Below are 27,633 nucleotides of genomic sequence, written 5' to 3'. Positions count from 1 at the left end.
GTGGTCCCTCCCCAAAATATATGTCCATGTTCTAATCCCTAGGACCTGTAAATATTACCTTACACGGAAAGGGGTTTTTTGCAGATGTGATTAAATTAAATATCTTGAGAAGAAGAGCCTGTCCTGGGTTATTTGGGTGGGTCCTGAATGCAATCACATATATCCTTATAAAACACATACACGGGAGAAGGTGATGTGAAGACGAGGGCAGAGACTGGAGGTGATGTGGCCATAAGCCAAGGAAAGCAAGGAATGCCTGGAGCCCCAGAAGATGGAAGAAGCAAAGAACAGATTGCCCCTAGAGCTTGTGGAGGGAGCATGGCCCTACAGACACCTTGGTTTCAGACTTCTGGCGTCCAGACTATGAGAGAATAAATTTCTGTTGTTTTAAGTCACCAAGTTTGTGGTAATTTATTATGGCAACCACAGGAAATTAATATAGTATCACTGTGAATTTTGTTGTTGTTGTTTTGTTTTGGTTTCCAGAGTTTGGCTTCATTTTGCAGTACAGAAATCATTCGGAGCCACTGTGAGACAGACATCGTTGAAGCAGAGGCTCTGTCAAATAAATACTGCGTTGCAGTTTGGTCCATTGAAGAAGTCACACCTGGGACACAAAAGAAGCTCTACATTTACCTGCTTTATGATAGGTTTCTCTTCCCTCTGCTCTCATCAATTTTATTAGGTTAAAACACTGCACAGAGGCTTCCTCCAAAATGACTCTCAAAGTCTGGAGTTTGGTTAGAATTGGAGGCCCACATAAACCAAGCTTGTGGCTGTGCTGCCTAGGCACTGTTATAACACGTGATGTAAATGAAAAGGGGTGGGGAGGAATGAGGGATGCTATCCCTGATTATGGAACATTCGATTCTGAATCTCCTTAATGCCCAGAGGACAGATGGCACGCAAACTGTACTGACCCAGCTCTCGAGCAGCATAAGCTCATAACTGTAAAGGTTACACTGATTAAAAGATACAAATACTATATCAAGTTCTCTGTATCAGTATGACGTTTTAAAACTGATTCTTCACTAGAAAAAATAAGCTGGTATCGGTTAAATTGAACAAAATGTGGGAACCTGCCAATTCTGAAGAGTCACTCCATGAAAACAAGTTAATACATGATATTAGAAAGGGGAGGAATATTTACTGGTATGGTGCTCTGCAATCTCTCAGTTTTGATTACAAAAGCAGGCCTTACAATATTGATTTCACACAATATGCATCATTTGCCAAATTTTAAGTATGTCCTAATTAGTTGGCAACATGTACTACTGTCAGTCTTCCCCACACATGTCATTTTTCTTCTGCTTCATTTCCTCAAAGTCAAACTCAGATCCCATCATCCTCTTATAGATGCCCTTAATGTCATCACAGGTCATCTCAAAGTGAGTTGTTGCATCATATGTACGGGTTATAAAGATCTGGCTCTCTGTTCCCAAATCTTTTGGTACAAGGAAGTCACTGATGCTAACGAATTTCTGCTCAGTTGGTTCCAAGAGCTCCAGAGCTGGTCTGATTTCTTTCTCGGGTTCCTTGGTCTCCACTGTTGTGCTAGCGATGGCAATGTACTTGCCCTGTGCTGCCACATTGTGTGTGGAGGAGGTCATGCAGACATAGATATCTGACTTCTGGTTGACTTCGTTCTGTGGAATAATGATCTGGCAGGAGCTGGCGTTGTTGGTGTTCTTGATGGGGTGGCTGAGGATCCAGATGACTCTGATCACCTGGCCCAATTTTCTTTTCTTTTTTTTTAATAGTTATTTATTTGGCTGTGTTGGGTCTTAGCTGTGGCACGCAGGATATTCTTTGTGGCATGCAGGATCCTTTGCTGCAGTGCATGGGCTTCTCTCTAGTTGTGGCACATGGGCTCAGTAATTGTGGTGCTCGGGTTCTCTAGTTGTGGCGTTCGGGCTCCAGAGAGCGTAGGCTCAGGCTCAGTAGTTGCGGCACGCGGGCTTAGTTGCCCCACGTCATGTGGGATCCTAGTTCCCCGACCAGGGATCGAACTCGCATCCCCTGTATTGGAAGGTGAATTCTTGACCACTGGACCACAAGGGAAGTCTCTGGCCCGCTTTCTCTATTCGATCAAAGATGATGGAGTAGCTGGGATCACAGGTGAGCTTCTTACAACGAGCAATCTCTCCTTCAGATTTTACACCAATCACTTTTCCATTTTGCATAATGATTTCTTCAATTGATTTATTCAGCACGTATGTACCTCCGTAAATAGCACTTAGCTGTGAAAATCCTGTGGCAGTTATCCAAGGCTGTAGAGTGGATGAAGGTATGGGCTTTTGCCATATCTTGCCAAAGACTCACTGTAAAGTTTAATCCTGTTAATGGTTTCACCACATGGTTGATATAAACAGTCATCAGTTCTGTAAAGTGCCAGCGCATGACCAGTAAAACCTATGACATCTTGGCCCAAGTCAGATTTCTTATACACCTCTCTCATTGCCATCTTCCTAGGATCAACGCCCTCAAAAGTTCTAGGATCATTCCCATCAAAGTTGGCAACATACACCAGGAATTTTCTGAATCGACGTTTTTCAAATGCCCCATTAGGCTAGATGCCAGAGCTTCTGCTTCAGTGGAAGGAGCCTTGTAGATCTTTCCTCCTTTACAAACAAAGCTCCCTTCAGTCACTTGGAAATCCAGATAGCGAATGACCTGTGTAAAAAGCAGCATCTTAACCAGCTGACCATTTGCCATAAGGAACTTGGGAATGAAGTCAACATTCCAGTCTCTTCCTCTCCCCATTGATGCCGGTGGTGCTCCAGGTATTTTAAATCTTTTGTATAAATCTTCCAGTGGTGTTACAGATGATGCACTCTCTCCTCCCTAATATGGGTTTGTATCCATGTGAAGAACTTTCTTTCCATTCACTGACATTATACCTGACAGGATACATTCCATCAGGCCGGTGCCCAGCATGATCATGTACTCCTCATTCACGGAGGGGCTGGGTGCAGACTGAAGCCCAGAGAAAGGAGAAGGCATAGCACTCCAGGGGTCGGGGGCTAGGCGGCCACCCTGAGGAGGCGGGCGGAGCGCTCAGGCCGGGCCAGCCCGAGAGAAAAGTGAAGCAGGAGCAGAGGGAAAACGGAGCTGGCGGAGAGGGAGCCAGCTGCCACCTCAGACGGGAAGAGAAGAGCCTGTTGTTTTTAATATGCATACTGGAGAGCAAAAGATGTACCTATTGATGTTGTTTAACATCACACATGTTGTGCTTCATATGCTGTTTACTGTTTACTGATGGAAGGACACAATTGTGTGGCAGAACGAACAACTTGGATGGGAACAAAGAGAACGTGTATCTACTTCTAGCCCTGCTCCTAGTAAGTGTAACTCAGGACAAGTCAGATAACCTCTTTGGATTTTGTTTCCTCATCTGCTAAATGGGTGGACTGTTTTCAATAACCTCTAAGTTTTTCCCAACTCTAAACTTTTGGGAATCTTTAAAGTGTTACGGACTTCCCTGGTGGTGCAGTGGTTAAGAATCTGCCTGCCAATGCAGGGGACACGGGTTTGATCCCTGGTCTGGGAAGATCCCATATGCCGCGGAGCAACTAAGCCTGTGTGCCACAACTACTGAGCCCAAGTGCCGCAACTACTGAGCCCCTGTGCTGCAACTACTGAAGCCCATGTGCCGAGAGGCCGTGCTCCACAACAAGAAGCCACCGCAATGAGAAGTCCATGCACTGCAACGAAGAGTAGCCCCTGCCCACCACAACTAGAGAAAGCCCGCGTGCAGCAACGAAGACCCAACGCAGCCAAAAACAATAAATTAAATTAAATACAAAATAAAGTGTTAAAAAGAGTAAGGCACAGTGTAAACATCATTATGATAAAAATTAAGATATTAAAATCGTTAACAATGGACAGCTTGGTCAACTGAAATCTGCCACAAGATTCATAAGATTTACAGGATTGCATAAATTTATAAAAGGTAATTATTAAATACTTATTAAGAGTTGGCAATATGTAAAATTCTCTATAAAGTATTAGCTTTTACAAACATTCATGTAGCACCAGTTATATGTCCAGAAATGTATTAGGCTCCATGCACCATAATAGAAAAAAAGCCTGAATGGTTTATAGAAACTAAACTACTACCTATTATATGGGTATTAAAAAAGTTAACACACAAAAGTGCTAGGCATAGTAAGAGATCAATAAATATTAACTTTATTATCTAGAATAAATCTTATTTTTTCCTAAGTATCTTCTATCAATAAAAAGAACCTTATACTACAACTTTTTAATATAATATTAAGAGGGTTTATGTAGTAACAAAATTTTTAAAAGCTTAACTATCTGATTTTTATTCATGGCAACCATTTTTTTATTCCTCAAAACATACACTTCCAATCAATCCTGTTTCCGTTTTACTGAAAGAACTTTTCATAATGACTGCAGTACTGAAGTATAATTTAGAAGCAGTCTCTAAAACTGGAAGTAACGTTCATCTAAATATGCCTGCCAAGTTTAAAAATGTATTAGGAGTTAAATTGAAACATGTTGAAAATGACTCATTGTGGACCAGAATATACACTGTAGGAAATAAGAGCTCATTTACAAGTGGGAGAAATACACTCACACTTCAACTGTGGTAATTCTCTGGACTTTCCTTCCAGTAAACATCATATTTTAAAATAATCGTGGAAAATATCTTACTTTTAACTGAAGTTTTTATGAGTTGATTTAGTCAGCTGGCATTCCAATATTTTACACATCTTTTTTTGGACGTGGATATATTTACCAAATGTAAATCTATGAAAATTTCCCCCTCAGCAACAGAGCAGCAGCCTATAAAGAAAGCTGTACAAACACACACACACACACACACACACACACACACACACACACACACACACACACACTCTGTGATTCAATTCATATGCATAATGACTGACCACCTATGACTCTGGATTTCTAAGAAAGCATCTTAAAAAATGTGCAGATATATAATAAAGTGTTTTCTTTCATTTACAAACACAACATTATTGATCAGTCACCAGGAGGACATGTACTTGAGTTCTTTTTCTAGTAATACTTAGATATTTGTACTGATTCTATCTACTCTCTCTGCTTGTGACCCAAAATTACACATTTCTGACGCAGCTGGCTAGATTTAGAAAAGATCATAGACCCCACTCATCCCCCTCCACTCACCTTTGCAAAAAAAAAAAAAAAGAAAAAAAAAGGTCTGCAAGGTGAATGGACCTGAAACCTTGATCTCACTACCACACATTCTCTCTAAGCTAATTAATAAGCCACATACTGAACTGTATCTTTGATCATAACTTTAATGTGACCCTTAAGCTGAATTCAGTGAAAAAGTGCTTATGAATTAACAACACGATTCCAGTTTGTTTAAATTTTCTGAGCTTTATTTCCTATTTCATCAATTATTTATCGATCAGGAAGTGTAGTAAACAGTTCATTATAGTAACTGTTGGCACCCCCCTTTATCTAGGAATTTTATCTAGAAACTATCCCTACCCTCAAACCATGTTTTAAATGATCCCTGGCAACAGCGAGCAGTCTGGGTGTGGGCTGTAAGTGGGACAATCAGCACTTTCCCTGTGGCAAATTCGACGCATAAATGCTCTGGAGCATTTCGTTGTGTATATATAGTCATGACAAAGGGAGTCTCAAGATCCTGAATTATTAAAACAAATTTTAATAAATATTTATTGCAGAAGAGATTTAGATCCTGTGTTATTTTTCATTTTTTCATCTTTATACATCCAGAGTCACTTATTGTGAAAAGAATACAGTTTTTGACCCAAACTGTATTTCTTTTCTTGTATAATAGTGAGTTCATCACATTTACAACTGTTGTCAGAAAAGACACAATTGGTCGTCTGCCGTCTTACAAATTTATATTTTCTGTGTTTTGCTTCTTTGTTGTTTGCTTTGTTATCTATCTTTTGTTATAAGGTCTGTGCTTTCTTTTTTCTTCCCTCTCCTCTGGCAATATACAAAGGATATCATCTGTTTACAGTTTAACTAATGTTTTGTTTCCTGACTAATATGTTTAAATAGATATTTCTTGATAAAACCACTAATTCTTATGAAGTTTGAGGAAATTATAATTATACAATATTAAGTATATTATACACACACTATTTCCTCTTACCATCAATTCTCTAATTTTAGTTGCAAGTTGCTATTTTTGCCTCTACTTATGTTAAATTATTATTTTTATGTTGTAATTTCCCCATAACAATTATGATTACAATGTGTTCTGAAAGCAGAATGACAATAGTTACTGAGATTTAATTTTACATTAAATATTCACTGCCAGTTCTTTTATACCTTGACATCTCAATTCATGAGTTCTTTTTTTTTTTTAATGAGTTCTTTGATTCTTTGGTTAGTGAGGTTACCATCTCAAGTAGGTTTTTCAGAAATGCCACGTGGGTAAGAGGCTTCCTGAGTCCTCACATGACTAGTGAGTTTTCATCACTCAGGAGGCAGAAAATGTCACCCCTCACATAGTCTCACTTACCTGAATCACACTCTTGTTTTATTTCTCTCAAATAATTGTTACTTTCTAAAATTATCTTCTTTATTTTGTCGTTTATTTATATGTGTTGATTTACATCATAGGAACGTAAATTCCACTGAGACAGAGACCACTGTTAAACCTTCAATCCCAGTGTTAAAGTGCTTGCTTAAAGCAGGTTGTTCATAAATACTGCTAAATGAATAAAGTATAAAGTTATGGAGGAGAAACTTAAGCTCAACCTGCAATTTTTCCTTAGCAAATGACTTACTTATCCAGCCCAGATGCTTCTAATAATGTTCCTTTAATGTTCATATTCAATAACTTCAATTGGATTTACTACATTGATATTTCCCATCCTCTTCACACCACCCAGAATGTGGTGAGTTCTGATAAATTTCAGAAAGAATTTTCTTTTATTGTATCTCTAAATATTTTTTTCCTCTTTCATTTTGTTTTCTTCCATTGACACACTAATTTTCTGAATGTGGATATGTGTTGTCTGTTCTCCATGTCTAATACCTCCTCTCTAACCATTTGCATCACTTCTTTGTTGCTTTTTCTTTTCTTTTTTTGATTTGTTTCTGCTTTATAAACCCCCCCCCAATTCAGTTTTCTGGATCTCCCTACCCCCCCTTTTCTCTTTAATTCCTTTGTAAGTTTTGTATGTCATTTTTCTATGTAATCTTTTTCTTTAACTTTGCCAGTCACCTTCCATCTTATTCTTTTGCAAAGTCTTTGGTTTCAAAGAGTTCTGTGCTTTCTTAAATTCTTTTAGTTGTGAATAGGTTATAATCTATAAAATCTTTCTAGATTCCTAGCATAGATCTTTTAAAATGTTCTCTTTATCTTCTGCAGCTTTTATAGGACTCCTGCTGTCTCCTTCCACTTAAAAAAATATTTACATATATCTCATACTTGTCTTCCCTGAACCGCCCCCCACCCCATCACTTAATAATCTTTGAATGAAGGCAGTTCTAGCCAAGCCTTCATTTTGCCTCTTTCCTGTTTAACAAAACATTGTTTGGATTGTTCCATTATCCAACGAACTGGAGGACTAGGAAAATATTATCTGGTCAGCAATTTCCTTGCTTAAAGGTGGGGAGAAAGCTGAGGTTCCAAGTCTGGAAGCTTATGTTTGTATTTTCTCCAAATACTTTTACCCATGGTCAAGTTTATGGGATTGGAAGTTTATAGTTCTAAGCCTTGTCTCTCATATTTTGTATTTATTTCTCTCTTTCTGGGAGAGTTAGTCATATTGGTAAAAAGTCAGTTTAGACTACAAATTTCATCATAACCCCTCAGCTTTTACATAACCCCCATTCAAACTATGGAACAGCAAGCATTCTTCTCTGCAATTTATCTGTTTTACATCTATTTGGTTTGCTTTAATACAAACCCCATCACTCTTGGTTGAGAATCTAAATCACACCAAAGGAAAAAAGATACAGCACAACTAAACAGGCTCTCCTCTAGCCTGGCATTCCTGCAGATATATGATGGAGAAAGAGGTTGAAATTTCCAGCTTTTACCCCTTCACTTTAGGGCTAAGCTGTCTAATATAATAAGAGCCTGAAGCCACAAGTAGCTATTTAAATTTAAGTTAATTAAAATAAAACATATTCAGTTTCTCAGCTACACTAGCTAAACTTCAAGTGCCCAACGTGGCTGGTGGCTACTGTATGGGATAGGGCAGATAAAGAATATCTCCATTATTACAGAAAGTTCTACTGCAGAGTTCCAGGAGCTGCACAGAATTTCCTCTGTATACTATCCACCTCACTGTACTCTACCTGCTAAATTGTAGAGTGTTCTGGTTACACTGTTTCTGACCAAAATTCTTTGAAATTTATGACACCATATTGAGGCTTCCCTTAGTTTCCAGTGGAGATGAGAGTATCTTCTTCATTTTATTTTCATCCATATAATATTCAAACAGAGAAAATCCTAAAAATGCTCTTACAAAATCTTCATTTTTAGAAGTCCTCCATCAACTTAACATTTCAGAGTTCCCTTAAAAACAAATTTTTCTTTAAATCATAGGTCAGAGTTTCCTAGCCTATGATTTTATGCAATACTGGCTAACTTATAGTTACTTCCCTGTTAATCACTGAGAATGGAAAGAGGGATATCAAAAAGGGGTATGTGACAGGTACAAGGTGCACAATTCACTAAATTTATTTACTGAATGAAAGTCTGTCTAAAGTGTGAAATTTGAAGAGAATTACGCACTGGGCTCACTGAGAAATCTAGGTTTAACCAATATGATTTAACCAATGGCAGGTTAAGAATTAAGTAAAAAGCCTGTAAACATTTCATCAGTAATGTCCCTCTAGGTTGATCTACTAATCAACATTCTTTGAAACTGATATTTAAACTGCTTTCAATTCATTACTTATTTACAGTGTTATTAATTTCACAATTCCCATGTCTCTACAAAGACAATCTTAATAAAATGTTTTGCTGAAATTGAGATACCTTCTATCACTGGCACTCTTCTCTAGAAATTCTAGTAAATACCTCAAAAAAAAAAAAAAAGAAGTAAAAGTAGTTTGTCAAGACTTAATAGTTAACTAATGGTGACTTCTGGTTTTCACCATTTACATTTCTAAATGCTCACTATCTGTTTAATGATCTGTTTTAGAATGTTCATAGTGGGCTACATTCAAGTTTACTGATGTATATAGTTCTAGAATCTTTCCTCTTCAGTGTTTCAGAGCATAGGGACATTTGTTTACTTCCTGTCTTCTGGCCTTGGTCTGATAACAATGTTTTAATAAGATAACCAACAGTTGCTCAAGTTCTTTCAAATCTTAGGGTACTTACGGCATTAGCCTTCGAGAAGAAGCTTACATCTTCTTTGAGATTACTGGTTAAGGCACCAAGAAGGGCACAGTGATAGACAGTAATAACTAGCATTTCTTTAGAACTTATAGCTTACAAGTGTTTTCAAAAGCTGTTGTCGTGTTTCTCAAACACATATTCGATGAATGGATAGTTTAGGATTATTTGGGGGGTTTTGTAGGAAGTACACTAGATACTAGGAGTAGAGGGAGGCAAAAAAATACGTCTTCCAAAAAAAAAAAATCTCTCCAGGTGACTGAAATTCATCTAGATTTGGGAACCACTGATACAGTAAAATGAAGACGAGTCCTGGGCACTCTTTTCAGCACTTGAACTGCCTTCATAATGGAAAGTTGTAAGTCAAAATGAACATGGTAAGCTCTAATCAACTGAAATTGATATTTGTTGAGAATTACTTACATCAAAGACACTGACTAGAGGCCTTACCTTACTAGAGAAGCAAAAATGGGGAAGAGGAAATCTCTGACCTCAAAAAAACCCCCAATACTTCAGAGGAAAGACTTGTAAACAAACACACAATTATAATATAATGCTAGAAAACAGAGAGAAGAGACTTCAGCATTTCTGACAGGAAGTTAAGGTATGCATAGAAGACATGATCATGGATTTCATTCTTACCAAATGAATGGGTATCTACCTAGTAGATGAATGGTAAGATACATGAGCAAGGGAAGAGAAAAGGTCATTCCTAGCAAAGAACCCATATAAACACTTACAGAACTTGAAGAGATCCGTTTGTCTTGAGTAAATGGCGGAGAATCAAAAGAAATATCTGCAACTGGGAAGATAGGCCAGAAGTCTGTGAATGACCCTAAGAGCTAAGCTGTGTGCTGTATGGACGCCATTCTGCTGAATGACATAATTAGGGTTCTGAGTTTTAGAACAATTACCCTGGAAGAATAAGTGATGAAAATAGGACTAAACTGAAAGCGGCGAGATAGTTCAGAGACTATTATAAATAGTTCAGGCAAGAGAAAAGAAAGACTTGACTAAAGCAGTGGCACCTGGGATTAAGAGGTGGGAAAAGATTAGACGTATTTAGGAATTAGAAAAAACATGATATTTGTTTAGTTTAAGTGTTCAGAGAGGCCTTTCTGGACTATCCTATCATGATATACCCTGTTGGAGCCATTATTCCTCCTCACACAATCTAGTTCATAGCAATCATCAAAACACATAATTATAACAATTATGAATCTGTTTGCTTATTTTCCATTTACCTCAATTGACTCTCAGCAGGGGCAACCTCCCATTTATTGATTTATTTATGTACATCAACATCTAGCACAGCAAATGGCACATGGCAGTTATCAATAAACAACCTGTTGGTTGAATAAATGGGAAGGAGAGTGAGGAAAAAAAAGTAGTTGTGAACCACCAGCTTTCTTGTTCAAGTGTCTTGGCAAATGATGATGTTAGGATGCAAAACTATGGCAGGAAGAAAAGGTCTGAGCAAGAGGATTAAGCGAGGGGGAAAGATGGAGCAACGAATTGAGAGGTTATCGTACACAATTACAGCATGACCCCAGTCAAGAAGTAACGAGAAGCTGACCCAGGATGACTGCCAGCAGGAGTGCAGAGGATTTTAGAGATACTATAGGGGGAGAAGCTATGAAATTTGACAAACCTACACACAGGAGCAAGAGGAAAGGATTATTATTATGAAAGTTCAAACAGAAATGACTTAAAAATGGCAGTATAGTTTACTGACTTGAAGTCAGCTGAAGCCACGTTCTGTCTTGGGAAGGGTAAATGTGAGAGGAAGCTGAGTTTGTTTCACAAATACTGAGTTTAAAGTCCCAGAAAAACACTGAGATAAAAATGCCAATCACGTAGCTGGAAATACAAGTTTACAAAACACAAGGAAAGGTATGGTTTGAGTTTAAAAACACTGTTGATCATTCCCTAAAGTGACAGTTAAAGCTGAGAAGGAGAGATCCCAGAAGGAAGAGACATATATGTGTATATGATCCAACATAAAAAGAATCAAATGTCATGAAAACAAAATAGAAAAGAAAAACTGAAGAACTGTTTCAGATTAAAAGAGACTGAAGAGGCGTGATAACTAAAAGCAGAACATAATTCTGGACGGGATGCTGTGCCAGAAAAAAAACTGTTATAAAAAGATATCATTCAGACAACTGACAAAAATGGATAAAAGTATTATTATCAATGTTGTCCTGAATTTGATAAGTGTACTGTGGTTATATAAGAGAATATTCTTATTCCTAGAAAATAAGCCTTGAAGAGGCAAGAGTATATGATGCATTCAGTTTACTAAACTATTCAGAAAAAAAATAATGTGTGGGGTGAGAGGAGAGAAAGAGAAAGAGAGAGAGAATAAAAATGATAAAACAAATGTAGCAAAATGTTAAAAAGGGGTGAATTTAGATAAAAGATATAAAGGAATTCTTTGCATCATTCTTGTAGCTTTTGTGCACACATGAAATTTGAAATAAGAAGTTAAAAAAGAGTAAGGACCAAGATAGAATGCTGGAGCACAGCTTTGATTTTATAAGATCAACAGTGAATTGATCTCCTGAGAGTGACGGCCATTGAGAGTTATTCAGGATTGAGGAGAGAAGAGGTTTAAATCGGTAGGTATGAAAACAGCCTTCTCTACCTCAATTGTTCCACCTAAACAACAAAATATGCTGATAACTCTAGTCTATTACTGTATAAAGATGTTCTACCCCATGGACTTGCAGGTTAACAATATTGGCATCCATCATTAATTCTCCTGATATAGAGTAAATATCCTTTTTGGCCACAGAAGCCACCAGTCCTTCTTTGAGAAAAAAAGACTGACAGAAAACAATATCTAATTGCTTTGTGTATGTGTGTATTTTGACTCGCTGCACAAAAATATTCAAGATACATTCTTTTGCAAAAAATTTATTTTCCAAGTTTCATGAGGTTTTTCTTTCCCATCTGGAAAATAATGGGAATATTAGAGACTTAAGTTTATATTATGTTTGAGAACATGAATGCAGAATGGTTCAATTATAAATACAACACACATCTCTGAATTTATTCATAATTAAATAAGATGTGGCAAAAAAAAAAAAGATACATTCTTTTGAAGTGGAGGAGAATAGGTGTATCACTTCAGAACTAGCAGTGCCATGCAAGCCCAATTATAAGCAACAAATTATCCATGAATGGTTAAAGGACACCCTGGGCCATTGTTTCTGGTGGGGCAAGGAATGTCAGATCAGACCAATACCTAATAAAGAAAAAGGAAGATAGATGAGAGGTGGATAAAACAAAATCCATACGTTGTGATCTGAATATGGGTGTTTCTTATCGGTTCCTTTCAAAGGTTTGTGTCTAGACTGAGAAGGAACAGATATTTTTCACCTCAGTAATAAATTTCTTATTGCTCTCATGTATACTACATTATGTACTACTATTTCCAAAGCCTTTATTAGGAAAGGAATAGAGTCAATTGTGGTAACTTAGGATGTAATGAGACCAGCTTGAGATATCCTATATAAGTGGACAAATATATGTCAGATGGAACAGCGGCTTAAAAGCCAAGAGAAATTTGAGAACATGGGGCTAGATTATTTCAATATAAATGAAACAAACCAATAGGCAAATAGAACATTTTAAAGAATAAGAGAAATCAAGTAACAAAAGATAATTTTATAAACTCTGAAAAATCATTAGAGTAGCTTATAATTAGAGTATTTTGCAAATTTTCAAAGAAAAAAATCAAATACTAAAAATTATTTAAGAAGCACGAATTTACGGTATATTTTTTCTTTCATAAAGAGGTATGTCAAAAGAATAACAATATAGGACTGAGAATCAAGAATTTCTGCATTCAAATAACAATTATGATGTGAATTACTTTACGTAACCATGAAAACTAAGAATAATATGAATAAAATTATCACAGAATTTATTAAGTAAACAAAGTTTAAGTACAATACTATAGTTTTTATTTCAAATCTCAACATCCTTTATCCCGTTAAGTTTATATTGAAAATGACACAAACATTTACTTGCCTGCTGAAGAAGCAAGGCAAGATTAAAAAACCGGATAAACAAAGATAAAACAGTATAAGAATATGACAAAAGGTAGAATAAAAGCATGTCAGAACTGTTCTACTCTGGGGGATAAAGCACTGAATGGAAATTTAGGACAGCTGGCTGCTATATCAAGCTTTAAACTAGCCCAGTATAACATAAACTCAATCTACTCACTAGATCTATTCCCCCTTACTTTGGTCTTCTAAGAGAAAAAATGAGGACAAAATTCTATTATTACCAGAGAAGTTGTAGGGATTGAAAACATAATTTAAATATTATGAAAGCATAATTTAAGTAATATTCATTTAAAAATACTTAACAAACTGAAAAAACTATTCCGAATACATCAAACCATAGTTTAAAAAAAAATTAAAACAACTATAACTGAAAAAAAAAAAGCTATTAAAATTAATTCTGGATTACAAGCTAACACTTTAGATTCAAACATAGGTCTCTTCTGTAGGATCCCACAGATGTAACAGTGTATTCAAATTTATTCTACTCACACTGATTGAGTTTAAAAATTTCCCCTTTGTGGCAGAAAGAATCCTCAGAGTGCTTACAGAGATTCAAAGCAACAGAATAAGAGGTAATACCTGTTCCTGTTCATGAAAGCTGGGTATTTGTTACTTACTATTAAATGAATTGTTGGACTTGAATTGGGACATACACAGGTCTTTTATATGCCTGAGAAAAGTCCATTTTTTGTAGAAAATTAAAGTCCTTCAGCAAAAAGCCTTTTTCATTCATGTTTGAAAGTGGCATACTACTTCCTTACATTTCTCTTTATAATAACACAGGTTGTTTGATCATTAAATGAAGCATTTGATAAAGTAAAACTTTCAACAAAATGAAAAAGTTGAGATTAGTTATACCTGACTAGAAAATTGTGTATAGACATGTCTTGGACTTTACTTAAGCATGATTCACAGAAATCACAATGCATGTAAAGATTGAAATACATCTGTTTATTCTGATTTTGACACAAAGGAAACCAGAATCACACACCTGAGTATTAAAAACTCAACCTCTGAAAAATAAAATAATACTTTTCCTTGGGTTTCAGTATATACAAAAAATATACATGATATGCCCAAAATATTCTTAGGCAATCTATACCCAAAAAAAATTCAGTGGAGGGACTTCCCTGGTGGTCCAGTGGCTAGGACTCTGCACTCCCAATGCACTCCCAATGCTGTGGGCCTGGGTTCGATCCCTGATTGGGGAACTAGATCCCACATGCTGCAACTAAAGACCCCACATGCTGCAACTAAAGATTCCGCATGCTGCAACTAAAAGGTCCCATGTGCCGCAACTAAGACCCGATGCAGCCAAATAAATAAATATTTTTTTAAAAATCCAGTGGATATTTAAAAAATATATAGTGTTTTTTTCAAATAATAGTCCTAAATACTAGATTTTTATTTTGAAACAAACAAAAAACAGGAAAAGTGAACTGCAGAGATTAAAAAAATACACTCAAAAACAGCTTGGGTTCACCATTGTATCAACTCTTTTGAGCTGTTGTTACAGATAATTTCAGAATCAAAAGGGACTTTAGACTCATCAAGCTACCCACTTGATACTTCGATGCTTACAAACACAATGCTACTGAATGCCTGGCCAGCTGATGCCTGCACACTTCTAATGATGAAGAATATACTTGATGCCAAGGCATTTTGAAAATCCCTATTAGAAAGTTTATCTTTACCCTTTTTTGTAATGTATACACAGTGGTCCCAATTCTACTACTTTAGGCCTGACCACATGAGAAAAGTACACTTCAAATATCTGTAGACAGTTATAACCTGACACTATAGGACATTTTCTAATCTTTTGAATATGTTTGGTCATTTTCCTCTTAAGACCTTTGGTTTAGAGCTTCGGTGCCCAGACCCAGCATGATTCTATAAATAAGATAATCACAAATCACATTCTAGATGTAACTTCCATTACTGTAGAATAGTATCTCCACATTAAAATCTTCCAAGCCTATACAGACATACCTCCTTTTATTGTGCTTTTGCTTTATTGAACTTCGCACATGCTGCATTTTTTTTACAAATTGAAGGTTTGTGGCATCAAGCAAGTCTATCAGTGCCATTTTCCCAACATTTGCTCACTTAGTATCTGTGTCATATTTTGGCAATTCTCACAATATTTCAAACTTCATTATTATTATATTTATTATGGTGATCTGGGATCAGTGATTTTTCATGTTACTAATGTAATTGTTTGGGGGCGCCATGAACCATGCCTATATAAGATAGCAAACTATTTATAATGTTCTCTGAACTATCTTCCTGTTATCAGTTTAGTATTACTTTCATTCCTCATTCTTCTCGGGTAATTGTTCTAAAACAGAACTCTGATCATGTCATTCAACAGAATGGCATCCAGACTGCATAGCTTAGCATTTAAGGTCATGTACAGATTCCCTGCCTATCTTCCCAGGCTCTCTCTCTCTCCTTGGGCCTCCCTATTCCCTGAGACACAACAATACTGAAATTAGGCCAACCGGTACCCCTACAATGGCCTCCAAAGTGTTTAAGTGAAAAGAAGTGTCACACATTTCTCATTTTAAATCAAAAGCTAGAAATGATTAAGCTTAGCGAGGAAGGCATGTTGAAAGTCAATATAGCCTGAAAGCTAGGCCTCTTGTGCTTAACAGTTAGCCAAGTTGTGGATGCAAAGGAAAAGTTCTTGAAGGAAATTAAAAGTGCTACTCCAGTGAACACAGGATTGAAGAAAGCAAAACAGCCTTACTGCTGATATGAAGCAAGTTTTAGTGGTCTGGATAGAAGACCAAACCAGCCACAACGCTCCCTGAAGCCAGGCCTAATCCAGAGAAAGGCCCTAAGTCTCTTCAATTTTTTGAAAGCTAAGAGAGGTAAGGAAGCTGCAGAAGCAAAGTTTGAACCTTGAAGAGGCTGGTTCATGGGATCATGAAATTTAAGGAAAGAAGTCATCTCCATAACATAAAACTTAAACACAAGGTGAAGCAGCAAGTGATGATGTAGAAGCTGTAACAAGTTATCCACAAGATCTAGCTAAGATAATTAATGAAGATGCCTACAGTAAACAAGTTATCAATGTAGATGGAACAGCCTTCTATTGGAAGAAGATGCCATCTAGGACTTTCATAGCTAGAGAGGAGAAGTCAATGCCTGGTTTCAAATCTTCAAAGGACAGTCTGACTCTCTTGTTAGGGGCTAATGAAGCTGGTAACTTTAAGTTGATGCCAATGTTCATTTACCATTCTGAAAATCCTAGGGCCCTAAGAATTGTGCTAAATCTACTCTACTTGTGTTCTATAAGTGGAACAACAAAGCCTGGATGACAGCACATCTGTTTACAACATGGTTTTACTGAATACTTTAAGCCCACTGTTGAGACCTACTGCTCAAAAAACAAAAAAGATTCCTTTTAAAATATTACTGCTCAATGACAATGTGTTTAGTTAACCAACAGCTCTGAGGATAGATGTACAATGAGATGAATGTTGTTTTCATGCCTGCTAACACATCGATTCTGCAGCCCATGGATCAAGGAGTAATTTTGACTTTCAAGTCTTATTATTTAAGAAATATCTTTAATTTTTTCATATGAACCATAGATTTGATACGTCTGGTTAAAAAAAATCCTGCTGTAAGATGAATAATGTTTGAGGATCTAATGTATAACACAGTGACAACAGTTGATAACACTGTGGCGTATAATTGAAATTTGTTATGAGAGACCTTAAATCCATAAATGTTCCCACCAAAAAAAAAAAAAAAAAAAAGGTAAATATGTGAGGTGGTGGATGTGTCAATTAACTCCATGAGGGGAGAACCCTTTCACAATGTATGTGTATATCAAATCATCACATTGTACACTTTCAATACCTTACAATTTAATTTGTCAATTACACCTTAATAAAGCTGGGGAAAAAAAACCCTATGAAGATTCGAGAAGCCACCACATCAGTAAGAAGTTTAAGTATCCACTGGTCAGAGGACTGCCAGGGCTTCCCCTCCAAATAAAGGATAAATGATTGCATCTTGCTTATCCCTCCACCAAGAAAGAAGGTCAATAATCCCTGGTTCCAGTAATGGGTACCCGAGACACATTCCTATCTCTCACAGCCTATGTTGCACAGTGGGTAATAAGAATATTCCTGGAAGCCACTGATACTCAGAAATGGCTAGCAATAATTTAACTGTAAACAGAAGTGACTGAAAACCACTTAATCCAAATACATCCCTAACTCACTTACCCTTTCCAGGATCCCAAAAGGCCTGTGCTACTCCCATACCACCCAACACAAGAGAAAGTTAGAGTGTAGATTAAGCAGAAAAAAATCTTGCTGGTATTTTTATTTGGATGCCATTAAATGTACAGTTAACTTAATAGTGAGCAAGATAAAATAAAATTCGTTCTCTATCTACACCATACCCCCAAATGAACTCTGGACGGATGAAAGGTATTAACATGAAAAATATAACTACAAAAATTCATGTGGAAGAGTAAACGTACAAGAGTAGGCACAAGCATAGCCACAGCGATTCTGAAAAAGAATCTTAGAGTCAGTTGGTCAAGTTTCACTAAAAGTCTTTTGAAATTATTGACATGAATTGTAATAAGTTTATAGAGTAATTAAGGAAAAATTAAATTGTGGGGATATCTAGAATCTTACTTTTTTGAAATCATCTAGCAACATTATAACCCTAAGCATGGGGATTTTCCCCTTTACTTTAATATTGTAGCTCAAAAAACAGATAAGTACATTTAGCTGTTTTAGGCATTTTATTAAAGTCCAAGCTTATTTTGAGTTTTAGATTCCAGACATTATTCTCATTTTTTCAATAAATCCTTGGCCCTATAATGTGCTTTAAAGTTCTGAGCACTAACACTATTTGCTGCTCATAGGTTATTTCTAGTGTGTCTAGAAACATTTTCTTTTTTTCCTTCTTTGTCCTGATTTTAAAACTGTCCTAATTTTTTAAGGTTGGATGAAAATTAGGCTCCAAATAAGAAAAGTTTTACTATCACTTCAAGGAATTAAGAGCAAAAATTCCATTAGTTAAAGCAGAATTAACTCAGCAAATTTTTCTATAATACCAATAATTTCTGTAGAACTACTATGTGCAAGACACTGTTCTAATGTGCTTTACAAACATTAAATGACTGAATTCTCTGTAATTCAGAAGATATTAAAGTATCGCATGGCTTTCAGGATAAATACCCAGTTGCTAGTGTGTGAACAAGTAGGATAAGAAGGATTTTAGATTCAGAGTGTAGGACATTACAGAGCTTAGTATAAGCAGCCAATTTTAAGGCCACATTTACTATCCTTCTCTCTCCAAACTCACAACCACATACCAAGTTAGCAAGTTATGAAATTTTGCGTGAATATAAGTTCTGGTTTACTTACTCTTTCTTTTAAAGCTTGTTAGTTGGTCCATAAATATTATTCTAGAGCCATTACTAAATATATCACATTCAAAAACAACAACAAGGAGCTAAGTAAATCTTTAGTGGACATGATATAGATTTATAAACAGAAGGATTATACATAATAAAAGATAATTTTAAGATAGGTTGCAACAGCACGCTAATAAAAGCAGCTGGTTTATAAATGTTTAATTTTATATTAAGATCTTTAGAATTAGACATACTTTCACATTATAGAAAAGATTTCTTCATTGTTACATTTATTAGAATTTCTCCATGAGTCAAGTTTATAAGGTTGATGTGAATTCAGAAGTATAACAATTTGGACCATTCTAAAAGATTTTGACATTCTAGAGGATTAGCAATAGTTTAATTATGTGAAAACTTGCTTGAATTATTAGTTCCATGTATTGCTTAAACCACAAATTAATCTTCATTTAACAATTAAAAGACCCACTGAGATTATCTTCAAAGTTTATTTTCAAAGTTTACCAGTATGTGAAAGGTACATGAAAACTTTTCTGTACTATTTTAGCAACTTTTCTGTCTGAAAGTGCTTCAAAATAAAAAGTTAAAAAAAAAAAGGTAACCACTCTCTTTACTCTGCATGTAGTTGAACCACTAAAATACATTGTTTGATGAGGTAACGATATTTACTTTAATACTCATCAGTGATTTTCCTTTTAACTAGGTTATTAAATATATTTTCTATTGATTAATTAAAGACAAATTACTCTCTCTCTTCCCCTCCCTCCAACAGACATGAACCAGAAAATATAGGTTTTTGAAAAATAAACTGGGGAGTATACAATGGTACAATCACCTTGGAGATGTCCGGCAGGTTCTTTTAAAGTAAAACATTCATCTACTCGATGATTAGCAGTTCCACTCCTAGGTATTTATCCAAGAGAAACAGAAACATATACCCACAAAAAGACTTGTATAAAAATTTTCATAGCAGCTTTATTCATGATAGCGCCAAACTGAAAACAAACTAAACGTCCATTGACAAGTGAATGAATAAACAAACTGTGGTATATTTATGCCCAGCAACAGTAAGAAATGAACTTCTGATACAACATAAAATGGATGAAAACATATAATGCTGAGTGAAAGAAGCTAGACACAAAAGGGTACATACTGTACAATTCCATTTATTTTTAGTCCATGAAGAACAAGCTAAGCTATGGTGAGAGAAATCACAAAGTGTTTGCCTCTTGATGGGTGGTAGTTCAGACTGACCAAAGGGGTATAAGGAAACTCTTCTCTATCTTGTTTCAATATATGCAATTATTACATATGTAAATTATCACATGTAAATTACACTTCAACTGAAATGAAAATTAAACTTCTATTAAAAAAATATATTCTAAAAGAAAGAGTAACAGGAACAAAAATCGAAGAGTCTTAACATTTCTATTTTCAGGATGCTTACCTGTCTAAGAGCTGATCATGTTTTTCTAGAGCATTCTTCTCAGCCATCACTGCTCGGTCCTTTTCAGCCACAGCATTATCCCTTGCTTCTCGGAGGTTTCTAAAGTGTAAATGTACACTTCAGTTATTCCGACTACACAGTATCCATCTTTTAAAGACTCATAAATGGGCTTGCTTGGAATTGGACTAACTGATAATTTCAGGGACACCCTAAGGGCTGGTGTCCCACAGTGTATATTATACAAATGTGCCTGGCTTGGTGAGTTTCTCTAGCAGCACACAGCAGTGTAAGTACAAACATGGTCTACTCTCTAAATGTCATGTTACCTTTCTCCACAATTATTCTCCACAAGGGTCGAAGGGAAGGTAGGGTAAACAGTCTGTATTTATAGCAACTCATTTAATTCTTACCACAATCTAATGAGGTAGGTATAATTACCAACATATTATACACAAGAGAGCTGAGGTTTTGAGAAGTTAATAAATGCAATATAAAATGTTATAATGAGGGATATAGAGATCACAGGAATCCAAATGGAAATGAAGTTTGGGACAAAAGCAGGAGAACAGCTAAACTGATAGACCCTGGGTCTCACATGGAGAGGAAGGAAAGAGAAGGGAACACAAAAGGACTGAGATTAGGAGAAAGTAAGGGACAAAGGACTTGAAGTCCTGATAAGATAACTAACAGATTAAGTGGAAGTGGTTATACAGGCAAGATGGAAAACTAGAGATTGCTGTCAGAGAACAGTGATTCAGAGGTAGAGTAGTGTCTTCAGTCCTGGAATTTTAGTTCATAAGATGCAAGGTGTGACATTAGAGTAGCTATATGAAAGAGCTGAGATGAAGGTCAATACTCATGCAGGGCTCAAGGAAGTATGAGGTCAGACTATGAGTCATCCACTTACAGTGCTGATGACAGCAGGAACTGAAATTGACAGAACGATACATTGAGTGACAGTTAAGGGGAATGTCCAAAAGGTGGAAGGTAATAGTGAGTAATTAGGACTGATACAGACAGATATGGGCCCTCAAAGATCAAATCCTGTTTGTTTTTTAATCAAAGTGGAAGTTTGAATCAAGAAAAATACCAACAGTAACTCTTCTTTCAGAGTCACTTAATTTTTTTTGAAAATCCTCTTCTCTAACAGTTATAACATAAATAAATTTGGAGTATAACATAAATGATTGTGCTCACTTAATCCCTACAAATCCTTGATGTTATACTTTCTAAGCTGCTCTACAGCTGAATAAACTGAAGTTTAGAGGGCTTAAATCTCTAGGCCCAAGTCACACAGCTGAAGTGTTAAAGCCATAATTTGAGCCCAGCTATGTCTTACTCCAATGTAAGTGTTTTTTACATCACATCAACCTATCTCCCATAAAGAACTGGATTGGATATTAGATTTGGTTTTTATTACTGATGGAGAATGTCAGTAGGGAGCCATGAAAATCCACACAGTTTGAGTAAATCTATCTAATAACTATTAGGTAGAAATATTTAGTGGTCATACTTGCTGTGGCAGTGCTCAAAGTCATCTTTTGTATGGTGATGCTAACAACAATTTTAAAACTTAGAATATGTCAGCCAATAGAGATTCATCAGTAAAATAGCTTATGAGCCAGAAATAAAATAATTTAAAAAAACTGGAATATAGATAACTCTTATTAAAAAGAAAATAACTTTTGTACACTATTATCTAAGTGCAGGTACATTTTAAGTTAGATATCACAAAATAGCAAGTCATTATTTTCTGATATCATCCTGACTGCAAAGACCTTCAGAAATATTCTACTATTCTCAAATTAACTGAAACATGAAATTTTTAATTTTATAGATAGAATGAAGTTCTCAAAGTATATTAAACATTTATATATTTTTCATCCCTAGAGAATCTATATATTTTAGTCAGTAAACCATCCAAAATTGGTCACAACTTTCATTTCTCAAATACTATAGCCTTATTATTCTATAAGTTATTTCAGTTGCAAAATTCCAAGTAGATACATTTACAGTACTAATTAATCATGAATGCTTAGCTGGTAGATGGCAAAGCTTCAGTCCCTAACTATATATATTTTCTTTACTGCAAAAATGGGCAACAGAAATAAAAGCAAATATGGTAATTAGACTTACCATGGTGATCATTTTGAAATGTATAGAACTATGGAATCACTATGCTGTGGAACAGGAACTAACATAGTATTGTAGGTCATTATACCTCAGAAACAAACAAACAAACTCAGAAATAAAGATCAGATCTGTGGTTACCAGAGGTGGGGATGGGGGGAGGGGGAATTGGATAAAGGGGGTCAAAAGGTACACACTTCCAGTTATAAGGTAAATAACTACTAGGGATGTCACGCACAACATGATGAAAACAATGAACACTGTTGTATGTTACATACGAAAGGTGTTAAGAGAGTAAATCTTAAAAGTTCTCACTGTGAGGCAAAAATTTTTCTATTTCTTTAATTTTGTATCTCTGTGAGATGATGGATGTTTGCTAAACTTCTTGTGGTCATCACTTCATGATGTATGTAAGTTAAATCATTACGCTGGATGCCTGAAACTATACAGTGCTGTGTGTCAATTGTATTTCAAAACTGGAAGAGAAAGAAAAAAGAAAGAAAGGAAGGATGGAAGGAAGGGGGAAAGGAGGAAAGAAAGGAAGAAAGAAGAAAAAGAAAGAAAGAAAGAAAGAAGGGAGGGAGGGAGGGAAGAAAGTAAGGAAGAAACAGAGAAAGAAATAAAACCCAGAATAAACAAACATTAGGGCTTATGAAAGGAGGTGTCATTAGAAGATACCAGGGCATTCACCATGCTACAATCTACACCATCCGGTTAACTATAATTAGTGCTATATTTAGGCATGAACAAAATTCTATGGCCACAAAGAAGAGGAGTTGATTATTTTTAACTGGAGGAACAGATGAGTGAATGATGGGAAGACGTGTAAGTTGGGGCTTGAAGGACCAATAAATAAAGGTAATTCAAAAAGAGAAAAACTGAAATGAATGGGAGAAAATGCTAGAAGCCGAAGTTTCTACCAGTAGATCCTCTCATAGGTGCTTGCTGGTAAGATTTCCGTGTAAACTGTTCTTTTTTTTTTTTTATATAAATGTATTTATTTGTTCATTTATTTTTGGCTGCGTTGGGTCTTCGTTGAGGTGCGCGGGCTTCTCATTGCAGTAGCTTCTCTTGTTGAGGAGCACGGGCTCTAGGTGCGTGGGCTTTAGTAGCTGTGGCTTGCGGGTTCTAGAGCTCAGGCTCAGTAGTTGTGGCGCATGAGCTTAGTTGCTCCGCAGCATGTGGGATCTTCCTGGACCAGGGCTCGAACCTGTGTGCCCTGCGCTGGCAGGTGGATTCTTAGCCACTGTGCCACTGGGGAAGTCCCTGTAAACGGTTCTTATCAGGTAACATGTCTTCCACATCCTGTCACAACCTGCATACTTCAGTAAGAAGCAGCACAATTCCTTTTAACATAAAGATTAGAAATACTTCCTTTAATATTATTAATTGACTTTTAATGTTTCAAATTAAGTTTGAGAAAAAGAAACTGAGCGATTCTTCCACTGACAATAACAGTAATAGCAAACACAGAGTACTCACCCTGTGCTAGGAACTTTGCTAGGCAGTGTACACATAATAACTCTTTTTTTTTTTTTTTTTTTTTGCAGTACACGGGCCTCTCACTGTTGTGGCCTCTCCCGTTGAGGAGCACAGGCTTCGGACGCGCAGGCTCAGAGGCCATGGCTCACGGGCCCAGCAGCTCCGCGGCATGTGGGATCTTCCCAGACCGGGGCACGAACCCGTGTCCCCTGCATCGGCAGGCAGACTCTCAACCACTGCACCACCAGGGAAGCCCATATAATAACTCATTTAATCTTCATGACAACTGCAAAAAGTGTAGGTTGTATCATTATCTCCATTTTACGAAGAAGACTGAAACACAGAGAAGTTAAGTATTTGCCTACAACAGTCACGTGGCAAGTAAGCTATGGAGCCCAAATTTGAACCAAAACCATATGGTGCTAGAGTCTATGCTCTCCATCATACTAGGCTGCCTCTCTGAAGAGTCCCCTTGTTTCACAGAAATCTTCTCCTTGGGAAATTCTGTCATTATGAGATTTATGTTACATGATTATCTCCTAACAAAAATAGATGTTAAATCAAAAACAATTCTTGCAAGAATTGTGAATATATTATACACTTGTTTTTCTGGCCCATGCTCTTTGAAACTCAGACTGGTTTGATAAAACACTAGATGGATTGATTCCTGTCACAGATAAAACCATAACTGCCATATAACTAATAAACTATCCATTTAAAAATGTTAAATGCATTAGAAAATGTAACAGAAATACAATTACAGAACAAATAGCAGGAATTCAAATGTTCTTCAAAAGACAAACTATAAAAATTGACAGCATGAACAAGCTAATGGAGCTAAACTTTTAAAAGTCCAAACCGAGTATATAATCAAAAGTAATCACAACAGAGAAAGATGCTGGGAGTTGGCCAACGTTATAACAAATGTTTTAAAATATAAAAATTCAAATATCTAATCCCTAGAAATGCTTTTTAGAAAGCTAACATTTTGGGCTTCCCTGGTGGCGCAGTGGCTGAAGAGTCCGCCTGCCGATGCAGGGGACACGGGTTCGTGCCCTGGTCCGGGAAGATCCCACGTGCCGCGGAGCGGCTAGGCCCGTGAGCCATGGCTGCTGAGCCTGCGTGTCCGGAGCCTGTGCTCCACAACGGGAGAAGCCACAACAGTGAGAAGCCCGGGTACCACAAAAAAAAAAATAAAAAAAAAAAAAAAAAGAAAGCTAACATTTGATTCCCAAAATTTTTTCATAATCCTTTCATGTTGTTTCTTACTAACTCCATCTCCATAACACACATAGATCTCTCCCCATCCATCCTATATTTGTGTGTGTGGGGTGGATTGAGAGGAAAGACGGCAGAAAAAGGAAAAGAAACCTTATCAATCCTATGTAAAATGCAAAAGAAAAGTGAGTTTCGTAGTATTATCACTAGTGTCCAAATAATATATTTTTTAACTTAGGCATGTCTTAGAGTGAAAGGGGTGCTATTAATAATTACGCTACAGAAATAGGCATAAACCAGAACTTTTGTGGAAAAACAACTGGGAGATATCACTTAAATTATCACATTCAAACAAGAAACTTAAAGAGTTAAGTTCTTGATGATTTCTCCAATAAAAGGATTTACTGAAAACGCCAGTACAAAACATACAATATCATCAGATTTCTGTACAGGAAGGAATATATTTCCTTCCTACTAGAAGACCAATTTCATGGTACCAATAGGTCAAATCAGAATAGATCCTTGAAAAGTGGAAGGAAAATGTGAGAAAAATGAGAAAAACTTCAGGAACCCTTAAAATTCTAACAGGAACAAATCAGAATTTGGCAATGCCAAGAGCATGTGTTAGCCTGAATAAACATCACAAATGCCTCAGAACCTGAAATTTACTAAAGATAAACAGTGAAAAAACAGGGTTGTCAGCAGAGCTTAGCAGGAACAACTAAGCAACCCATTCTCCTCCTTCTGCCCCCATGTAAAAATATTTTTGGTCAATAAAAGTGAACATATTTTTTCCAGTTGGAACAAAAAGGGACTTACACAGGCTGTTTATATGGCAACCTTACATACAGGAAAAGCATCTGAATTAATCTCTTCTACCTTCAGATTCTTCTTCCCGGACAAAACATAAAACTGTCCATTTGCATTTGATTTTAAGACGGCATGACAGGGCTTCCCTGGTGGCACAGTGGTTGAGAGTCCGCCTGCCAATGCAGGGGACACGGGTTCGTGCCCTGGTCTGGGAAGATCCCACATACCGCGGAGCGGCTGGGCCCGTAAGCCGTGGCCGCTGAGCCTGTGCGTCTGGACCTGTGCTCTGCAACAGGAGAGGCCACAACAGTGATAGGCCCGCGTACCGCAAAAAAAAAAAAAAAAAAGATGTCATGACAAAAGCCCAGGACCAGATGGCTTCACAGGCGAATTCTACCAAACACTTAGAGAAGAGCTAACACCTATCCTTCTCAAACTCTTCCAAAACATAGCAGAGGGAGGAACGCTCCCAAACGCATTCTACGAGGCCACCATCACCCTGATACCAAAACCAGACAAAGATGTCACAAAGAAAGAAAACTACAGGCCAATATCACTAATGAACAAAGAAGCAAAAATCCTCAACAAAATACTAGCAAACAGAATCCAACAGCATATTAAAAGGATGGATCATACACCACGATCAAGTGGGGTTTATCCCAGGAGTGCAAGGATTCTTCAATATATGCAAATCAATCAATGTGATACACCATATTAACAAATTGAAGGAGAAAAACCATATGATCATCTCAATCGATGCAGAGAAAGCTTTCGACAAAATTCAATACCCATTTATGATAAAAATCCTGCAGAAAGTAGGCATAGAGGGAACTTTCCTCAACATAATAAAGGCCATATATGACAAACCCACAGCCAACATCGTCCTCAATGGTGAAAAACTGAAACCATTTCCACTAAGATCAGGAACAAGACAGGTTGCCCACTCTCACCACTATTATTCAACATAGTTTGGGAAGTTTTAGACACAGTAATCACAGAAGAAAAGGAAATAAAAGGAATCCAAATCGGAAAAGAAGAAGTAAAGCTGTCACTGTTTGCAGATGACATGATACTATACATAGAGAATCCTAAAGATGCTACCAGAAAACTACTAGAACTAATCAATGAATCTGGTAAGGTAGCAGGATACAAAATTAATGCACACAAATCTCTGGCATTCCTATACACTAATGATGAAAAATCTGAAAGTGAAATCAAGAAAACACTCCCATTTACCATTGCAACAAAAAGAATAAAATATCTAGGAATAAACCTACCTAAAGAGACAAAAGACCTGTATGCAGAAAATTATAACACCCTGATGAAAGAAATTAAAGATGATACAAATAGATGGAGAGGTATACCATGTTCTTGGATTGGAAGAATCAACATTGTGAAAATGACTCTACTACACAAAGCGATCTACAGATGCAATGTAATCCCTATCAAACTACCACTGGCATTTTTCACAGAACTAGAACAAAAAATTTCACAATTTGTATGGAAATGCAAAAGACCCCGAATAGCCAAAGCAATCTTGAGAAAGAAAAATGGAGCTGGAGGAATCAGGCTCCCTGACTTCAGGCTATACTACAAAGCTACAGTAATCAAGACAGTATGGTACCGGTACAAAAACAGAAAGATCAATGGAACAGGATAGAAAGCCCAGAGATAAACCCACGCACATATGGTCACCTTATCT

General features: G+C 36.6%; 1 protein-coding gene and 1 pseudogene across 5 annotated transcripts in view; both read right to left on the bottom strand.

The window, feature by feature from the left end:
• Window positions 1-27,633, bottom strand: part of PIBF1 (progesterone immunomodulatory binding factor 1) — a 212,929-nt gene that overhangs the window by 119,362 nt on the left and 65,934 nt on the right. For all 5 annotated transcript variants that reach the window (XR_012327715.1, XM_073795290.1, XM_073795291.1 and 2 more), the window contains one exon: window positions 20,292-20,390. Coding sequence is in view for 4 of the 5 variants with exons in the window: in XM_073795290.1 (XP_073651391.1) it covers window positions 20,292-20,390 (99 nt within the window). In the remaining variant the exon portion in view is untranslated. The remainder of the gene's footprint in view (window positions 1-20,291; window positions 20,391-27,633) is intronic.
• LOC101336005 (rab GDP dissociation inhibitor beta-like) lies at window positions 614-4,039 on the bottom strand (annotated as a pseudogene).

Source organism: Tursiops truncatus, chromosome 18 (assembly GCF_011762595.2).
Source record: "Tursiops truncatus isolate mTurTru1 chromosome 18, mTurTru1.mat.Y, whole genome shotgun sequence".
Lineage (NCBI taxonomy): Eukaryota > Metazoa > Chordata > Mammalia > Artiodactyla > Delphinidae > Tursiops > Tursiops truncatus.
Note: the sequence above shows the minus strand (reverse complement) of the source record. Positions and strands in the feature narration are given on the sequence as shown.